We start from the raw sequence: 21,803 nt of genomic DNA on the forward strand, positions 1-21,803 counted from the left end.
ACTTACCATTTGACGTCTTCTTTTTTCTAATATCTTCATTTTTCAGCCCCAAATAAAAAGCCATCATACCCGTCGAATTTAAAAATAAAATAAAAGACCTGAGCGCAAAAAAAAAATCCGAACGAAAAAGAAAAAACCCGACGCCAAAAAAATTCATCCGTCTTCACCCATGGAGGGCTCCGCACAGACTGAGCTCTGCAGGGCGGGGGAAGGCTTATAAAGCCTTGCCACGCCCTGCAATTAGGCTAAGAGCTCAGTCTGCGCAGAGCCCTCGCCGGGTGAAGATGGATTATTTTTTTTGCGCTTGTTTTCTCTCTCTCTTTTTTTTTTTTATTGCGTCGGTTATTATGGATATTTATGTGGCCTTTTTTGGGGCTGAAAAAAGAAAATTTTAGAAAAAAGAAAACATCGAATGGTAACTTATTTTTTTTACAGGTTCTTAGTTAAATCTCCCCCCTCATTATTTTTAGGGTGAGGGGGGTAGGTAGGGGGATCGTTTTTTTTTTGGGGGGGGAGGGGGTGACTAGGGGTTTGGGGACCCCTAGTCACCTGGGGGACACATTTTTTTTAGGGCCCCCACCCGCCGCTCAGGGGTGGGGATTGGGGAGAGTACAATAAGTCCCCCCCCTATTGGTATTTAGGGCCCCTACCCGCCGCTCAGGGCCCCCAACAATTAGGTCCCCCCTATTGGTATTTAGGGCCCCCACCCGCCGCTCAGGGGTGGGGGCCGGGGGGAGTACAATAGGTCCCCCCCTATTGGTATTTAGGGCCCCCACCCGCCGCTCAGGGGTGGGGGCCAGGGGGAGGACATTAGGTCCCCCCTGATTCTTGTTTAGGGCCCCCACCCACCGCTCAGGTGGGTGGGGGCCCATCACTATTGTGGCCAGAAAGAGTCCCTGTGGGTTTTAAAATTCGCCTGCTATTGAAGTCTATGGCGGTTTGCCCGTTCGCAAACATTTGCGGAAGTTCGCGTTCGCCAATCGCGAACGGAAAATTTCATGTTCGCGATGACACCACTATACTAGAATGATCAGCAAGCCCATTAGCTAATCTATGGTTATTGCTTGACTGCCTCACTAGTGAAACAGCCAGCAATAATTAGCTCATCAATGTCTGATGTTGGCATGTACTGCTGCAGCCAGGCATCTGCTGTCAATCATGACTTAGAATCTCTGTAAAGGGGCGGGGCCAGGCGGCCATGCCGGCTGGACGCATGTAAGACCAGCTCCTGCTATGGCCCAGCTTTCTGAACCAGTTGGTGGGTTCAGCCTGGCATCCAGAGCTAATGAGAGAGATCCCATACCAACCAGGGGTGCTGCCACAACCTCAAAACCCGAAACTGATGTACTGCTCCCCGTGGCACAACATCCAGCATCTACGGCCTAACCGGGTGGTGAGTGGAATGGACGGCTGCCATTCCACTATCCTGCCTGGAGGCAGTAAAACGACAACACCTTCAAGCTTTGGGGGCCCCCGGCCCTAATCCCCCACCCCCACTGGACCGGGGGGGTTATCTCGGTCCACCCTGAGGCCCTATGCAGGCCAGAAATGATCGGAGGTCACACTCACGCAAGATGGCGGCAGAGACTGCTCCGAACCTCAAGCACTCTGCGAAGACGGCAGCCTCTCTCGGGGCTCTTGGCACCCTTTGCGGGCAAACATGGAAACCGGATCATTTGCGGCTTTGGGCCCAAACCGGGCGCTACCAATCGACACCGAGGACACATGATGGAGATCGCTAGATGCCCTGCAGCTGTACCACTACACAATCGGAGTGGAAAACAATGAGGCTCAAGATATGCATCCTCTGTGAGAGGGAGACCCTGCAGCAACGCAAAGTAAAATTGTGGGACACAGCCAGGGTGGCAGTCTGGATGTGTGCTGGCAGTCCCATACCGGTGTGTTGGGACAGGATCCTGATGGTGGAGGGGACTGAGTGATCTCTATGTGGGGATTGGGGGCACCTCTTCATGCCTAACACGCTAACTCCGCTTATCTAGGTTTGCTATGCATTATTTTCAATACACTCAGCTGGCTAGCAAAAACCTGGTGGGGCTCAGGGAACCTTAACAACATTGGCATATGTACTTCTGATCTGCTCTAGCTTGTTATTTCATATATCACATGCCACACCACGTTGAGTATTTCTGTTCTGTTCCACATAATATGCAGTTACTAAAATGTAAGCAACTTTTCTTTTTCCTAAAAATGTGCTATGACCTTACATGCCAGACATTTGTAATACCGATGTTTATGAGGCTAGCAATAGCTGTTGTGGCATTGCCATCCTGTTTGTACAACCTATGCACAAATAAAATAAATAAAAAAATAAAAAAAAGAATCTCTGTAAAATACTGTCAGACCAGTCCTATGGTGTGTAGGAATCACTGAGGCTAGGGTGACAGTTGTTTGAATCGAAAAACACATTTCAACTCTTCTTCTTGATATTTTAATGATTTCACTTTTTCTCCAATTTTCTGTTTCACTACTTTGTTTTTTGCAAATTTGGATATTATTGGATGGTTTAAAAATACTTTGACACAAAGTGATTTTATAGCCTGCAATCATGTTTCTAACATGTTTTTATCACCCTCATCATTCCAGGTCACGTAGATTTGTGTCCTTTTTAATAACAGTGTAACATTAATGTGGGTCCTTTAATTTGTTTACTTGTACATATACCATTTCTGCGAATATCCAAAGACTCCAAGATTGACCATGAGTTAATTATTATTATTGCCATTTATATAGCGCCAACAGATTCCGTAGCGCTTTACAATATTATGAGAGGGGGGATTTAACTATAAATAAGAATAGGTTGAAGAGGACCCTGCTCAATCGAGCTTACATTCTATTGGAGTTTGAATGAAAGTTCTATATGAGTGTCTTTCCTGTGATGTGTGAAACACTATTTCACAGAGTTACACTGTATACAGGGTATTTTCTAAAGTGAGAATTCAAAGTTATTTCAAGGTGAAATTTTAATTTAAGGCCAGAGTAGCTGATCTGAAAGCATTTGAAAGCCACTCTGAATTCCCTTTGAATTTTCACTTGTGAAGAATATAGTATAGTGAATAACCCTAAATATTTTTTTCTCTTGTTCTCTTACTTTACCAAAAGTGTCAAAAGCAAAATCTACAAGTAACAACTTGATGATATATGTATTTAAATATATTATTTGCACTGCAATATTGATGTGACTTGTATTGTTGGCGCATGTCTAATTTTTGAGTTTGTTTATATATTAAATACAAATACCTTAGAAGATAATTCATTGGTTGCGGTCTACTGTTTTTGTTAACGTTTGTACCTTGTAGGAAAAAGCAATTTCACAATGCAGTCAAGACCTCAATAGGTTGCTCAGCCATCTGGACAGGAATACTGTTTCATCGGACTTTGTCAGAAAAATCGTTAGCACTAATCTGGATATTGCTCTGGGATGGTATGTAATGATAATTCAACAAACATTCTCTTTTCACCAAAACTTTCTAAACTTGAGATGCATACATTGTTTAAATAAAGAAAAACATTTTAGCAAGCAACCATGTTTGTTTATTTTTTTTTTAATTCTTTATTTTTGACGTGTATAGGTACATTAAGGATATGTGCATAGTATTAATAGAATAAGAAAGGTACACAGTCATAATCTTCAAAGACAAACAAGAAAGAAACTGCACTTTTTTTGTTTTCTTTTGACAGGAACAAGGGGAGCACAGCGTTAGCAGAATGTAGGCAGTAGGAGTACCGTATATAGATCTATCATAAGCACTGTGTGCTAAAGGATTGAGATGATCACTTAAAGAAAACATGCTTGGTCACAATGTCAATAAAGTAGCGGTCAGGAGTAGGAAGAAGAGTAAGGTGTCTAAACTGACATGGTATCATGGTATGCCATGGTAGAGTAACTAGATTATCATATCTCAAGGAGATCGTAACAGATGAGAAAAATTGAAAAAATAATAATAAATATATAATAATAAAACATAAAAAAATTAGAACAAATCAATAATTGCTTAGAGCATGCTGTACTGCTTGTAACACATATGGAGTGTGCATGTAATGTAGTGGACAAGCAGTAATACAGGAGCCGTCCCCAATAGTGTGGGAAAGACCACTGTGCCGCCAGGAGCCAGCCGATGCCTGCATTGGAGAACTGCTGGTGCTGTTTGCTAGAGTCCATCGAGACAGGGACCGGAGCAATGTCCTGAAAGGTAAGTAGCAGTACCTCACCGGAAATCTTCTGGGCTACTGCGGTTCTTCATCATCTGGAGTGGAGATGTGGAGGGTTTTGGCTTGTGTGTGGGCCTCAGTCTGACAGCTGATCCCCATAGCCTTCGGATTAAGTGCAGTAGCACCATGCTGTAGAAGGAGGACTTCAGCTTTGGGAGAGTCCAGATTGCCCTTTGAGTCAGATGCCGGTAGCCCAGTTGGAGCTTCCTCATGGTCACCAGCAGGTGAGGGAGGATTTGGAGACCCCGGATGACCCCTCTGTTTCTCTGCCATGTGGGCCATGACAGCTGCAAAGATGGCGTCCAGGCGCTGCAATGTAGAGGTGGGCTCTCCTGCATCAGAGGGCCCGACCGAGAATTCCGCCATTGATGGGACACAAAGCCTCTGTTGGTCTGGGCACATGAGAGAATGGGGACCATCTCCTGGGGCCAGGATAACCCCCGCCGACCCAGAGGGGGATGGACAAGGGCCCAGACCCGAGCTTCCAGCATGTTGCAATGGACAGGAGAGTGTCTGTGTCTGCCGCACCAGTCATGCTTGTAAGCCGTGGACAGAATGCGGCAAATCCCTTTCAAGAAGGACCACTTGGTATCTGAATGGACATCATGATCTTCCCCACTGCTTGGCAGCCAATATCTGCCAAGTTGTATTTTTCATGTGTAGAAATTCAGCGTTATGTGCTGGGATATGCAGGAGCTGCAGTACTGAGTGTCTGCACTGCTCAGCGGTCAGGCCCCACCCCCGCTGACACTTTTTTTTAACAGACACTATTGTCACCAAAAAAACTTTAGCCTAATAAAGCAGTTTTAGTGTATAGATCATGCACCTGTAGTCTCACTGCTCAATTCTCTGCATTTTAGGAGTTAAATAATTTTGATTATACAGCCCTAGTCACACCTCCCTGCATGTGACTTACACAGCCTTGCTAAACACTTCCTTAAAAAAAGTCATCTAATGTTTATATTTCCTTTATTGCAAATTCTGTTTAATTTACAGTTTCTTATCTCCTGCTCTGTTAATAGCTAGCTAGACCATGCAGGAGCCTCTTCGTGTAATTAAAGTTCAATTTACAGAGCAGGAGATAAAATTTTTTTACATCTGATTGGAAATGAAACCATTTTGTTTCAATGCAGGCTGTGTCAATCACAGCCATGGGAGGTGTGGCTAAGACTGCATAAACAAAAGTGATTGAACTCATAAATGGAAGTGAATTTAGCTGTGAGGCTTCAGAGGCATGATCTACACACTAGAACTGTTTCATTAAGCTAAAGTTGTTTTGGTGACTATAGTGTTCCTTTAATGGTTGAAACTGCAGTCAAGTGTTTCACTACAGCAACGATTTTAGTGTATGTTGAGTACTCTCAATGAAAACACTAGGGGCCCAAAATTTCAGTCTGTCACTTAATCTCTCTAAAGCTTCTCAAAAGGCTGCAAGTCTATGGTTTGGTTTTTGTGTTTAACTTTTTTTATTGCATTTATTTAATATCTACACAATATATATTTATAATTAGAGCCACCACCAGTTTGAAATATCACTTCCAATATAGTTGTAGTTTTATGTATTAATGGAATAACTGTGTTTGCAGTATTTTAGAAATGACTGAGCCATAATTCGGTCCAGATACAATAAATTTATTTTTTTAATTAAAGACAGAAGTGTTCTAATGGAGAGCAGGCATCTTTTGCAGAGGTGTCTGCACTGATACGGTAGCTACGGGGATTAGTTTCTGCACTAATTACTCAGCCCCTTTGTGCCCTGTAATGATGCTGGAGCCATGATATGATGCAACTTCAGCACGGTACAGAGTATGTATAATGCTATCTGTGTGTGTGTGTGTTTGTATATGAATGTATGTATATACATCAGGGCTCGGGTCCTGCTGGAACGCATGGGAACGGTGTTCCTGCACTTTTACAACAGCAGGAACGCCGTTCCCATTTGTGGTCCAGCAGGACTTGTTTGCCTGCGAGGCAAACAAGGCATTTGTCTTGTCAGCCTCGGGGCAGGCGGGCGGCGAGGGAGCGCTGATCTGTGATGTCATATTCCAGCTCCCTGCATCACTCTGCGGCACACAGATCAGCGCTCACTCACTACCCACCTGGAGTTTAACCGCCTGCCTACCTTCCTGCCCGCACAGACCGGCCAGCATCCCCACTGGACCCCTGGTAAAAAATCCACCCAGCTCTCCCAAATGTAGGGAGGCTGGGTGGATTTAAAAAAATTATCTGTGAGTGTTTGGGGGAAATGTGTGCGTGTGTGTGTGTATATGTATGTATGTATGTATGTATGTGTGATGTGTGTGTGTGTCTGGCTGTCAGTGAGTCTGTGTGTATATCTGTCAGTGTGTGTCTGTGAATGAGTGGGCATGTGTCTGTCTGTCAGTGAGCTCCCCTACCGACCTCACAGTCCCCCTACCTACCTTACAACCCCACTACAAACTTCACAGCCCCCTACCCACCTTACAACACCCCTACCCGCCTTACAACACCCCTACCCACCATACAGACCCCCTACCCACCATACAGACCCCCTACCCACTTACAGTGTCAGGGTGGCGGTCCGGTGCCCGGGACCCAGACACTGTAGTAGGAGTCACAGTGTGGAGGTGGATTAGCAGGGTAACCGCACGCCCCCTGGTGTTGAGCACCAGCATTTGTGCAGCCACATACCAGAACCCTGATGCAGCTTCAGCGGATCCCAGGAACTAGGAGCAGGAATTAATCAGACCTCCCAGAGCTGAATAGGGAGACTCTGCAGCTGGAGTGTATCCAGTACAGAAACAAGACAAGATTAGGAAAGGCACCAAACATGGAAACAAGACAGAACTAGGAGAACCCAGAACCGGAGAAGGATAAGAAGCTAAACCCAGAACATGTACACAAGACATGAGGGAAACATGAACATAACATGGGCATGACTGTACAGGACTGTACATGGACTGGGTATACAAACTAAAACAAGACAAGATAAGATAAGCAAAACAAGAGGAGAAATAACTAAGCACTATATATGAAAATCATGGGGATATAGTCACATTATATGATCATGCATTGCATAAACCTGCCAACAACGCCAATGTAAAACATATCTGGCAGGTCCTACTCTGCCTAATGTATGCTAAAACAACCAAAGAAGACATATATAGTACTTACCTGCACTGAAAGGGCAGAAGGCTTGAGCAGCTGCCTGCAGGAACACTGAAACAAAAAGAATGATGGAAAACAAACGGGTGTGGCAACATAAAACAAACATTTAAATGAATCCAAGAGACTGGGAAATCCAGGGACGGAATAAAAGGAATGAACCCAGAAATCCCAGCATAAAGAAAACCAGACATAGAATAGAAAACTAAAAAAACAAGAAAAACTAAACAAGAATTTTAAAAAGAGTACTGGATACCAGAAGCCATAGCCAGAATGATCCGCAGCTAGGAACAGGATGTGACATACAGACCCCCTACCCACTCACAGCCCACTACCCTCTCACAGCCCTCTACCCTCTCACAGCCTCCCTACCCAAACATTGTCACAGCCATCCCCACCCTGTCTCCCCACACACCGTCACAGCCCCCTCACACACCCTGTCACCTCTCCACACACACACCCTGTCACACCCCCCATTCATGCACCCTGTCACTCCCCCTATACACGCACCCTGTCACCCTTCCATACACACACACTGTCACCCACCCACACACACACACTCTATCACTGACAACCCTTCCATACAATATCACCATCCCCAATTACTTTCAGCCTCCACACACTGTCACCTCTTCACCCAACCATATATATGCATACGAGCATATAATTTTTTTTGGGGGGGGGGGGGGTGGATTTTGGGTGAGTTCCCACACTTTTTTCCCCAGGACTTGACCCCAGATGTACATGAATGTAAATATTTGTGAATATGAATGTGGATGTATATATGAATGTCAGTATGTGCATGTAATTTGGGGATTTGAGGGGGCAGAGCCTAACAGCCGGTCGCACTTCTTGTAAGCTCCGTGCTTAAATGCTTTTATTCAGCCAAATTCACTAAACTTAGACTGGAATTTCAGCTGCCGCGGTGCCCCAGAGAAGGGAAGTACCTGCTGCGACTGCATCCATAGTGATGAAAGAGGGTCGGCCCTATATAAGTAAGAAAAAGAAAATAATAATAATAGGGACAGCAAGAAGGGGTAACCCTAAGTAGATAAATGCAAGAAACGAAAGTAGAGGACTGTCCCTAGATAATATCGAAGAAAGTCTGAGAAAAATATATATACTTTATTAGGTAAAACTAAAAACACACACAGACAGAATCACTAGTCACTACTGCCCTAATAATGGATACCTGGGGTAGAAAAATTGACTGCAACTAGACAAACAGAGTGAGGAAAATGTACAAACGAGAAGTGGGTACACGAAACATACATGGACACATACAGGGCAAAAACCGCAGTAAGAGGTTTAGTAGATACGTCCCCACTAAGATAGCTGTATGCTGCACACGATACAATTGCCTAAGGGTTACTAAATGGCAAGATCGTACAATGTAGGTGCAGTGTAGCAAACTACCAATATACAAAAACTGGATACAGTATACCAGCTGATGCCCTACAGAATAGAGGGCTCGTATAACCAGCTATGTGGTAGCTGGAAAAATAAAAAGTAGGAACGACTATATAGGTAAAGGCCCTAAAAAGAGAAAGGAGACCAAAACTAATATCCTCCTTAGGACAACCCCGCTCGAAAAATAGATCGAATACACCGGGGTCCCAGGTGGTCTAGCGGAGGATATCACCGTTGGTCTGCACACTAATAATGCTCGAGTTAGAAAGAATAAGTGTGTGTATGAGTGCAGTGTGTGTGAGTGCAGTGTGTATGAGTGCAGTGTGTGTGTGAGTGCAGTGTGTGAGTGCAGTGTGTGTGTATGAGTGCAGTGTGTGCATGAGTGCAGTGTGTGTGTGTGAGTGCAGTGTGTATGAGTGCAGTGTGTGTATGAGGGCAGTGTGTGTGTGAGTGCAGTGTGTGTGTGAGTGCAGTGTGTGTATGAGTGCAGTGTGTGTGTATGAGTGCAGTGTGTGTGTATGAGTGCAGTGTGTGTGTATGCGTGCAGTGTGTGTGAGTGCAGTGTGTGTGAGTGCAGTGTGTATGAGTGCAGTGTGTGTGTATGAGTGCAGTGTGTGTATGAATGCAGTGTGTGTATGAGTGCAGTGTGTGTGTGAGTGCAGTGTGTGAGTGAAGTGTGTGTGCATGAGTGCAGTGAGTGTGTGTATGCGTGCAGTGTGTGTGAGTGCAGTGTGTGTATGAGTGCAGTGTGTATGAGTGCAGTGTGTGTGAGTGCAGTGTGTGAGTGCAGTGTGTGTGTATGCGTGCAGTGTGTGTGAGTGCAGTGTGTGTGAATGAGTGCAGTGTGTGTATGAATGCAGTGTGTGTATGAGTGCAGTGTGTGTGTGAGTGCAGTGTGTATGAGTGCAGTGTGTGTGTGTGAGTGCAGTGTGTGAGTGAAGTGTGTGTGTATGAGTGCAGTGTGTGCATGAGTGCAGTGAGTGTGTGTATGCGTGCAGTGTGTGTGAGTGCAGTGTGTGTGAGTGCAGTGTGTATGAGTGCAGTGTGTGTATGAGTGCAGTGTGTGTATGAGTGCAGTGTGTGAGTGCAGTGTGTGTGTGAGTGCAGTGTGTGTGTGAGTGCAGTGTGTGTGTATGAGTGCAGTGTGTGTGTATGCGTGCAGTGTGTGTGAGTGCAGTGTGTGTGTATGAGTGCAGTGTGTGTGTATGAGTGCAGTGTGTGTGTATGCGTGCAGTGTGTGTGAGTGCAGTGTGTGTGAGTGCAGTGTGTATGAGTGCAGTGTGTGTGTATGAGTGCAGTGTGTGTGAATGCAGTGTGTATATGAGTGCAGTGTATATGAGTGCAGTGTGTGTGAGTGCAGTGTGTGTATGAGTGCAGTGTGTGTGTATGAATGCAGTGTGTGTATGAATGCAGTGTGTGTGTATATGAATGCAGTGTGAGTGTGTGTGTTGCACATCCTTGGTGGGGGGTGGGCATTTTTATTATTATTAATTTTTAAATAATTTTAATAATTTTTTTGTTTTATTAATATTTTTTTATTATTATTATTTTTTATTTTATTATTTTTAATATTATTTTATTATTTATATTTATTTTTTTTTCGTCCCCCCTCCCTGCTTGTTAGCTGGCCAGGGAGGGGGTCTCTCACTCCCTGGTGGTCCAGTGGATGGGCACTGTGTAGGAGGGGGCTGGCAGAGTGTTAACTTACCTTTCCTGCAGCTCCTGTCAGCTCCCTCCTCGCGCCGGTCCGGTCAGCTCCCTCTGCCAGCTCACACTGTATGTCTCGCGAGAGCCGCACTATGACCCTGCGGCTCTCGCGAGATTTACAGTGGGAGCTGACAGAGATGCTGAACGGACCGCGCGGAGGAGAAGGGAGCTGACAGGAGCTGCAGGAAAGGTAAGTAAATGCTCTCTGCAGCCCCCAGAGCCCCCAGTCTGTATTATGGCAATGTAAATTGCCATAATACAGACACTGACTCGAGTATAAGCCGAGTTGGGGTTTTTCAGCACAGTGTGTGCATGAGTGCAGTGTGTGTGTATGCGTGCAGTGTGTGTGAGTGCAGTGTGTGTATGAGTGCAGTGTGTGTATGAGTGCAGTGTGTGTATGAGTGCAGTGTGTGAGTGCAGTGTGTGTGTGAGTGGTGTGTGTGTGTGAGTGCAGTGTGTGTGTATGAGTGCAGTGTGTGTGTATGCGTGCAGTGTGTGAGTGCAGTGTGTGTGAGTGCATTGTGTGAGTGCAGTGTGTGTGTGTGAGTGCAGTGTGTATGAGTGCAGTGTGTGTATGAGTGCAGTGTGTGTGTATGAGTGCAGTGTGTGTGAATGCAGTGTGTATATGAGTGCAGTGTGTGTGTGAGTGCAGTGTGTGTATGAATGCAGTGTGTGTGTGAGTGCAGTGTGTGTGTGAGTGCAGTGTGTGTGTGAGTGCAGTGTGTATGAGTGCAGTGTGTGTGTGTGAGTGCAGTGTGTGAGTGAAGTGTGTGTGTATGAGTGCAGTGTGTGCATGAGTGCAGTGAGTGTGTGTATGCGTGCAGTGTGTGTGAGTGCAGTGTGTGTGAGTGCAGTGTGTATGAGTGCAGTGTGTGTATGAGTGCAGTGTGTGTGTGAGTGCAGTGTGTGTGTGAGTGCAGTGTGTATGAGTGCAGTGTGTGTGTGAGTGCAGTGTGTGTATGAGTGCAGTGTGTGTGTATGAGTGCAGTGTGTGTGAGTGCAGTGTGTGTGAGTGCAGTGTGTATGAGTGCAGTGTGTGTATGAGTGCAGTGTGTGTGAATGCAGTGTGTATATGAGTGCAGTGTGTATGAGTGCAGTGTGTATGAGTGCAGTGTGTGTGAGTGCAGTGTGTGTATGAGTGCAGTGTGTGTGTATGAATGCAGTGTGTGTATGAATGCAGTGTGTGTATGAATGCAGTGTGTGTGTATATGAATGCAGTGTGAGTGTGTGTGTTGCACAGCCTTGGTGGGGGGTGGGCATTTTTATTATTATTAATTTTTAAATAATTTTAATAATTTTTTTGTTTTATTAATATTTTTTTATTATTATTTTTTATTTTATTATTTTTAATATTATTTATATATTTTTTTTTTCGTCCCCCCTCCCTGCTTGTTAGCTGGCCAGGGAGGGGGTCTCTCACTCCCTGGTGGTCCAGTGGATGGGCACTGTGTAGGAGGGGGCTGGCAGAGTGTTAACTTACCTTTCCTGCAGCTCCTGTCAGCTCCCTCCTCGCGCCGGTCCGGTCAGCTCCCTCTGCCAGCTCACACTGTATGTCTCGCGAGAGCCGCACTATGACCCCGCGGCTCTCGCGAGATTTACAGTGGGAGCTGACAGAGGTGCTGAACGGACCGCGCGGAGGAGAAGGGAGCTGACAGGAGCTGCAGGAAAGGTAAGTAAATGCTCTCTGCAGCCCCCAGAGCCCCCAGTCTGTATTATGGCAATGTAAATTGCCATAATACAGACACTGACTCGAGTATAAGCCGAGTTGGGGTTTTTCAGCACAAAAAATGTGCTGAAAAACTCGGCTTATACTCGAGTATATACGGTAGTCGTTCCTACTTTTTATTTTTCCAGCTACCACATAGCTGGTTATACGAGCCCTCTATTCTGTAGGGCATCAGCTGGTATACTGTATCCAGTTTTTGTATATTGGTAGTTTGCTACACTGCACCTACATTGTACGATCTTGCCATTTAGTAACCCTTTGGCAATTGTATCGTGTGCAGCATACAGCTATCTTAGTGGGGACGTATCTACTAAACCTCTTACTGCGGTTTTTGCCCTCTGTGTTCACATGTATGTTTCGTTTACCCACTTCTCGTTTGTACATTTTCCTCACTCTGTTTGTCTAGTTGCAGTCAATTTTTCTACCCCAGGTATCCATTATTGGGGCAGTAGTGACTAGTGATTCTGTCTGTGTCAGTGTGTGTTTTTAGTTTTACCTAATGAAGTATATATATTTTTCTCAGACTTTCTTCGATATTATCTAGGGACAGTCCTCTCCTTTCGTTTCTTGCATCCATAGTGATATTTACTGAGATCTGCACTTTCAACATGGATTGACCTGTGGCCTACAAGAGGCCTACTCAGACAGCGTGAGGGAGGTGGCCGATCCCTCTAACTGCCTGGTTCACTTGAGGTCTCCTATTCACTTGCTCTCTCCCCCTCCCATCCCCGCTGCCGGCGAGGAATATGCCGGCAACCTCCACCATTACTACAGTGGCTACACACCTACTCCAACTTACCTGCAACAACAAGCTGGCTGGAAACATTATGGCGGACACCTCATGTGCCACATCAAACTGAGACAGGCAACCTATTCTTGAAGAAAAACTGTTTGCCAACTTCTGGGCCATGCTGTCCTGTCATCTGGGCATTCCTGACACAGCCGCTCTGGAACTAACTCCTAAGCAGACCTCACAACATTCTGCATCTCCTCAGCAAGGAGCCGACACTGCACTGATGGAGCAGAGACAGAACCTTGAGCAGAGAGAAACATAGTAGGTGCCAAGGCACCGAAGTCTCAGCTCAGCTCAGCATACCATGAGATCATTCCCTAATTGTCTCACTCACCCTCGGAAGGTCACTATTTATCGAGAGAGGAGACAGCCTGATAGGAGACACCAAGACTGAGCTTGACTTGTAAACTGGTATGGGACTGAAGAGTCTGCTCCAGGTGGAGAGAGTACCTGTGACAAGCGGCAACAACTGAAGCAGCCCAGACAGGCAGCTGCAGTGCATCGCAAGCCAGGATGTCGTGGCTTTCACAATCCTACTTGGGCAAAGACCCATATGTTTGGCACACACCGTGAGACACCAACACCACCACTAGGCATGTATTGCCTTGATGCCAGAGTACCTCTCCAGCTGACACTGGAGGTCAGACCAAAACGGGACTGTTCAGTAACCCTGCAAGGAGTCCTCTGACTCATGCCGCTGCACTCTGCCTTTTTTACCCTCTTAACCTTGCAACTCATGTATTAAGCTGCATGTCAGTTAGTGAAGTCAGACTTAGCCCCTTTGCTCCTGTGTTCTTGAATTTCTCTGCTGACATATATTGTTATACATTTTTATCAAAAATAAGTGCAGTTTAGCCTGATGTTACTTGTTATATAAGCATGTCTTTCCTCTCTGTTTACATGCACAACCAATGTCTTTATTTACATCTGTACAAACACTGCACGCCAAAAAAAAAAGAATTATTAAAGAAAATAAAAGGTAGTTTAGTGTGGTCTAGAGGGATACACAGAAGAGTTATATATCTATTTGTTGGTTGTTTTTGTTTGATTTTTAGGTATGAAGGAAAAACAAAGCTTCCCTTCAATAGGAAGAAAATTGAAGAAAATTTCCGAATGAGCCAGCAGGAAAGTCTGAAAGACATCATATTGAGGCCAAATTTCAACAATAATACAGTGGCAAATGCTAAAATTCAGGTACGATGGAGGCTTAGGAAAATTTCCATAAATCATAAAAAAAAAAGAAGCTTAATTTAGAATTGTATTATACAAACTATATGAGCATTGTTGTGTTTCATATATACATTTATATATATATAGATAGATAGTTTATATAAAACAGATTAAGAAAAAGTACGCAATTATGCTCTTAGAATAATAAAATGAGAAATAATCTATAATTACTATACTGGGTAATTAACAAGGGGACTTGGAGAAAATTTTCTAACTCAGGTGTTCTACCAAGTCTGCTATTATAATCTGAAATGTGTTCTTCATTTTTCAACTCTCGATCATTTTTGAGAAGGTTTAAAAATAAACTAGGCTTAAGACCAGCTAAATTTAATGTGTAGTTTAAAGCAAAACTGTAATTTCCAAGTTTATAAGATTGTTTACTTATCCATTAATTTAATAAATATGTATTTGTGAAGTGTAAAAACTAAAATGAAAAAATACGGACATTGTTAACCCTATTCAGGCCACCTGGGGGGAAAGGGACATGTTTCTATTTGGGGCATGGTCAATGGCATGTTCACCCCCCCCCCCCCCCCCCCATTGCATAATTATCAGGGATGTGCATGGGCAAAAAATTTGGTTTGGTTCGGCATTCCAAAATTCGGGACTTTGGCAATTCGGGACTTCGGCAACTCAGCACTTTGGTTCGGTTCGGCATTCCGAAATCCGGGGCTTCGGCATTCCGGCACTCTGGTTCGGTACTTACGAAATTCGGGAATTTGGAAATTCGAGAATTTGGAAATTCGAGAATTTGGAAATTCGAGACTTTGACAATTCTCTAACCCTACCCCTTAACCTAACTCTACCCCATAACCCTACCCCACCCCTAACCCTACCCCTAACTCTAACCCTACCCAACCCCTAACCCTACCCCTAACTCTAACCCTACTCCTAACTCTACCCTTAACCCTACCTCTACCCCTAACATACCTCTAACCCTACCCCTAACCATACCTCTAACCCTACACCTACCCCTAACCCTTACTCTACCTCTAACCCTACCTCTACCCCTAACCTTAACCCTAACCCTACCTCTACCCCTGACTCTACCACTAACTCTACCCCTAACTCTACCCCTAACTCTACCCCTAACTCTACCCCGAACCTTAACCATACCTCTAACCCTACCCATAACCCTAACCCTATCCCTAACCCCACTAGGGTTAGGAGTAGGGTTAGATTCCAGTCATCATTCTCTTAATTTTACCGCCCTCTCCTGTTTTGCCACTTTTCAGAAATCTAAAGCACTTCAGCACTTCTGAAATTCGGCACTTCGGTTCGGAACTTCCGAAATTTGGCACTTCAGCAATTCGGGACTTTGGCAATTCGGTTTGGTTCGGCACTTCTGAAATTTGCCACTTCGGCAAATCGGTGCTATGGCAATTCAGCACTTCTGCAATTTGTACATTCGGAAGCATCCAAATGTCCGGATTGCCTAAATTCGTCCGAATTTAAATGCGGACCGAAACTAATTGCACATGTCTATTAAGCATTCAGAGCCACTGTCCATTGGTGAGTTCAGGGGGAACACTCTAGGTCTTCACCCATGAATACATGCCTCCAATGGGTGGAAGCCGGGGCGAGGTCACTAGATTCTCCCCTATTGACATTATAATTAGTATTCCCCACCTGCCACCAATGGGTGGGGGTTGTGGAAGGGCACTAGGTCCTCTTCCATTTAAAATTATACATAGGGTTCATACCCGCCATCAATGAGTGGTGGCTGCGGGAGCATACTAGGTCATCCTAATTATTGGCTATTTAATTAGGCCGACACCCACCACCAATGGATGGTGTACACTAGGTCCTCTCCCCTTTAATATTATAAATAGTTGCCACCTATTAACCACAGATACCCCCCTTTCTTATTAAATAGCCCCCACCTTTGTCCACCAAAGATCTGTCCACCCCCATTATGTATTTTAAAGTCCCCCAACATGATCCATATGAGAAGCATAGTCATTTTCCCTCTCATTTAACAGGCCCCATCCCAGTAACAGCAATGACTTCCCATTTGCAAAACGATATGCCCCCACCTTTCATATAGTAATATGGGGATCTTTTTGACATAGGCTTATTTATTCATTTTAACTTTTTTAATGGAGCAGCTGGCTAGCTGCCACATAATCAACCCTTACATTGCAGGGGTTTATTTAACTGTGTGCCTATTGTCTGCTACTGCTGCCAGTAGGTCAATAGTACAAAAACAAAAGCAAGTAAACAATAATTTGTGATGAATTCATTTGTTCCGAATTTTATTAAAACCTATGCTTTCTTCCGAAATAGGAGTCGGATATGAAAGCACTGTTTTTAATCTGGACACTAAATGCATCCAGGCAACTGCTGCTAAATTTGCTTATTTTCACTTGATTTTGTCCTTCCAGACAAAATCTGGTGTTTAGTCAATAACTCTGTAAGTATGAAATTTAAGAAAAATATACAAAATATAGAATATATGAAATCAGGTTCCTCCAATATGCTTTGAAATAAACTGTCAGGGGCATCATGACTGGCATAATATTTGCATTTGCCCATAACACTTGCACTCTCCAAAAGATATTACAGAGTTCAAGTAATTTGATTGATAGAGTGGTTTGAGTTATAATAATCACAAACCAACAACACATGGAGAGTTACAATTGTATTAAATAGCTAGGTGAAAACCATATAAACACTCCCTCAAATGTTTCAAATATCCAAATATCTATATAATATAGAATGCACACTATAACAATTTAAAAAAACTAGCTTTATTATGTACAAAAAGTACCAAAGTAAAAACATACAAAAAAAATAAACACAATGACAGAAGCAAAGACAAATACAATAATGTAATGGTAAAATAGCAAAAAGGTTCTTACAAGCCACAAGACAGAATCACGAGTCACCAAAACCCCCAACGTTTCGGCACCAACTGGCTGCCTTTATCAAGGGTACCTGTATCCATGTTCAGATGTGCCTGCTTATAAAGCCCTCTTGCAGCTGATGGCCATCAGCATAAAGGTGTTACCAACTCCGGAAGTGACATCATCACTTCAAGTGCTTGTACATTATTTTAATAATAACATAACAATATCATACCAGAATCAATTGTGTGCACTGAAAACATTCATAGAGCAATACAAGTCACATTACCTAGAAAATAATAAATATTAGTGCTCTGATAACGAACCTCTAGTAAATATACAATTAATAAGCATACTCACGCTATATCTGGCGTCTATAATCGCCATTTTACTTGCTGGCAAGCGAGCGCCTATACCAATACGCCCTGCAGGCATCATGACTGCCATCGCGCATAACAATATCCCGCGCATGCATTCTATAGTGAGTGCCACGCATGCGCGTAGCGATGTCTCGTTCGCACATGCGCATTATGGCAAACCGTTGGTGCAGGCGCAGCGCTTCCGCCCAATAGTACTAGGCTAGCGGATGCTGTATTATCAACCACTGAGGCACTCTATCATTCCGAGAGCCCGCCCACTCACAGTAGACGGTAACTAATGTCTAGGATAATTAAATAAACCATCAACACTCTAACTACTAGTGGATACCATCCACCATGACATTCATCATACTCCATAAATATCAGTACACCCCATGCAAATATACAGAATATGTATTACATATGTACATGCCAAAGAGTACTAATAAAATAAATAATAAAGAAATAAAAAAAAAAATATTAATAGATCCACCTTAAAAATAGAGTGTGATCAGTGAACCTATATATGAAACCATCTCCCACAAATATTACAAGACAAAACACAAAAGAAAATAACAAAGTGATGTGTAAAGAATATTTTGTAATTAATCAAACACCCAATGTGTGATAGATTGATCGCTACAGGTGCCAAATACGCAATGATAATGCAATACATAGTGGTTCTCCATATGGTACATGTTAACTACTTAGCTACGTAGTGTTAATTCATCCAAGCTCTAAAACTAATTGTTCAATATATTTGAAAGATAATTATATTACCATAATTATTTACACAAAAAAAATGTATGCCACGTACAGGACAATATAATTCAATGTGACCCGCATATTGAAAAGGCCATTAATTGTCAACTATAAAGATATAACAATATATTTAAAGAATCCATTATAAGCGTATATCATATTAGAAAAATTATCATTAAATAATCATTCAGAATCAACTATAGATATATATCAATATTATTATCATATTGGAAAAATCATTATTACCTCACCTCCATCAACATATACACTGGCTATACTCATACAAACAGCATAAACATAGCATGGGTAAGCAATATTGTATCCCCCACAAAAAAACACTACTCGTGGCATAAAGCTCTCTTAGTCATAGGTACCATCGTTCAATATTGTCAATATACTCAATATATTTATTTATTTATTATTGCTATTTATAAAGCGCACACAGATTCCGCAGATTATTAATTAAATAATTATGAGTCATACTTCCATCCCTAGAATTTATATAAACAAAACAGCTATAGTATGAGATACAAAACTATACATGTACAAAATGGGTCATCATAACAAAGACGTGAGCCAATCCAACGTGTATGATGATACATTCTAATCGATTCAATATCTTCCGGCACTCCAACGTCACAAGTACCATGGTCCAAATGGCCACTGTAACCCCAATCGAAAAAAGATAATAAAAACAAAATATAAAGATACAGACAATACGCAGGCAGAGTAAAATATTGCCAGAATTATAGAAATGGTGATAGATCCTTATCCTCATTCAGACCCCATAGGATACAAAGTCTGCAGCTCGTAAATCCAGTATACCTCATGTTGTTTTAGCCTAGTTACTTTCGAAATGAGGATTTTATACAAATACAGCTAAAACCAAAATCCCAATTTTTTCCAAAATGCATGATTTCTGATGAAATAAAAGCATTCGAAAAAATGGTAATGAAGGAAGCACAAAATATTAAGAAACTAAATAAATTTCTGAAAAATTTTACGTTGGCAGAATTCAAAGCTGTAAACAATTTAATAAAGGACGACAACCTTGTCGTGAAGCCGGCAGATAAAGGAGGAGGGGTGGTTGTGTTAAAAACAGATTGCTATGTTCAGGAAGCGGATAGGATCCTTTTGGATATTAATACATATAAAAAAGTATTAATAAATCCAAGTAGTGACATACAAAAAAAGTTCCAAACATATATTGAGAAAGGAGTACCCTTAGGAATTTTGAAAGAAGATGAAAAAAGGTACTTATTAATTCCACATCCAAAAACGCCAGTCTTCTACTATTTACCAAAAGTTCACAAAAACAGAAACAACCCCCCAGGAAGACCGATTATTTCTGGGATAGATTCTGTCTCCTCAAGGGTCTCAGAATACATTGATAAGCTGCTACAACCAATAGTTATAAAAAATCCCTTGTATCTAAAAGACACTATGCATATGTTACAAATTATGGATGAATTGGAATGGCAAGAGAATTATATTCTAGGGACATGTGACATAAGCTCCCTGTATAGTATAATACCCCACCATCTGGGAGTAGAGGCAGTGCAATATTTTTTGGAAAAATCAGGTTTTAAAAATACACAAATAGATTTTATCTTGGAAGGTATTTTATTAATTTTAACAAACAACTATTTTTGGTTTAAAGATTCATTTTTTATGCAAATCACGGGTACGACGATGGGCACTAAGTTTGCACCAAGTTATGCAAACTTATTCATGGCGTACTGGGAGGAAAAGATTATACTACCCAGTACATATGCAGCGAACTTGGTGTCCTATCGCCGCTACATAGATGATATATTTTTTATATGGAAAGACGGTGAAGAAAAACCTGAAATGCTTTTTAGACTTTTCAAACAATAACGATTGGGGTATTATTTTAACATCAACATCCAGCACCAGTCAGATTAATTTTTTAGACCTTGAGATTTTTATTTTAGAGTCAAAAATACACACGAGGAACCATTTTAAGGAGATAAGTGCCAACAGCTATATCGACAAAAGCAGCTGTCACTATACCCCCTGGCTGGCTAATGCCCTAAAGAGTAAATTTTTAAGAATAAAGAGAAACTGCACGTTAGATAGTGAGTACATATCACAAGCAGAGAAAATAAAAGAGCAGTTCATAGAAAGGGGGTATGACGCCATGCAACTAACGACCTGTATGGAGGACGTAGGGAGAACCAAAAGACAAGATCTTATTAGACATAAAGGAGACAAATCGAAGAAGACACAACCGGTGGAAGGGAATATAAGCAACATTCACTTCAACTACAGTGGGAATAATGTGAAAATAAGGAAAATTATTAAAAAATATTGACTGATTCTGCAAGATGACCCAATTTTGAAACAAATCTTACCCCCCGAACCAAAGATAGTACATAGGGGTTGTAAAAGTATGAAACAGTTGTTAGTGAAAAGCAGTTTTAAGACAAAACAAACAGAGCATTTTTAAAACATAAATTAAGGTTTTTATGGTTGTGGATCTTGTTTAGCCTGCAGAGAAACAAATCAGAAAAAAGGCACATCACCTCTTTTTATTATCAAAAGGATAATTAATTTAATATTAACAATCAGTTAACATGTTTCTCGAAAAATTTAATTTATATTTTAAAGTGCCCCTGCAACCTCATCTATGTGGGAAGAACCGCTAGATGTTTACATATTAGAATAACGGAACATATAAGAAATATTAAGAAAGGTATGGAAACACATGGTGTTTCAAACCATTTTAAAATCCATCATAAAAAAGACCCAAGAAATATGTTCTTTGAATTATGTAATTTTTTATCGTAATTTATAATTGGTTTTAAATTAGTTTAGATCCCATTATAATTTTCCTTCCAACTTTTAAGAAAGTGATTCATTCATATGGGTGAAGGGAAACCTACACCCTATGAAGCATCCTGTGACTGTAAATAAGAGACTTTTGCAGTTGTTACCTCACTCTCTGAACCATATAGAAAAACCCAACAAGTTAATACTGCCACTTTAAATAGCTTCGGTTTGTGTGTACCATCTCGCCAAGTGTGATTCAATATAACACATATATTATTGTGTTGTCACTTTAAATTTTGGTATTTTACTCTGTGTTATCTTACATAACATATATTAAGGCTATACTGTCACTTTAAAATTTGGGATTTTTTTTTAATATGGAACCTTGTTGGGAGAATCACCATTCTAGTAGCACTGTCACTTTAAATGGGCAATACGATGACAATATAGAAAAAATGTATTTAATTATTCAGCTATTAGTCTATCCTTTAAAAATGTGGGATTCCTTTTTTTTATTTTTGCATATGAAACCTTGTAGGGAAAAGCACTATTCTGGCTGCACTGTCACTTTAAATGGACAATATGATGATAATATGGAATAACATGGATTAAATATATTTAATTATCTAGCTATCAGTCTATTCTACTAATATAAGCAAATCAGTAAAGAGGAGTGCTATGGTTATGGACCAAATATGGACTAAATACTACACTGAGGTGTAGTGAAGATTTCTGTTGAGGTGCATCATCCAAGAGGCTTTCCCTCACTACAACATGAGGGTTGGTGAAACGCAAGTGCGTTC

General features: G+C 42.0%; 1 protein-coding gene across 1 annotated transcript in view; it reads left to right on the forward strand.

The window, feature by feature from the left end:
- Positions 1-21,803, forward strand: part of LOC134615225 (uncharacterized) — a 167,828-nt gene that overhangs the window by 120,380 nt on the left and 25,645 nt on the right. Inside the window, exons 19-20 of the mRNA XM_063459717.1 lie at positions 3,318-3,442; positions 14,066-14,204. Coding sequence (XP_063315787.1) covers positions 3,318-3,442; positions 14,066-14,204 — 264 coding nt within the window. The remainder of the gene's footprint in view (positions 1-3,317; positions 3,443-14,065; positions 14,205-21,803) is intronic.

This window comes from Pelobates fuscus, chromosome 6, assembly GCF_036172605.1.
Source record: "Pelobates fuscus isolate aPelFus1 chromosome 6, aPelFus1.pri, whole genome shotgun sequence".
Taxonomy (NCBI): Eukaryota; Metazoa; Chordata; class Amphibia; order Anura; family Pelobatidae; genus Pelobates; species Pelobates fuscus.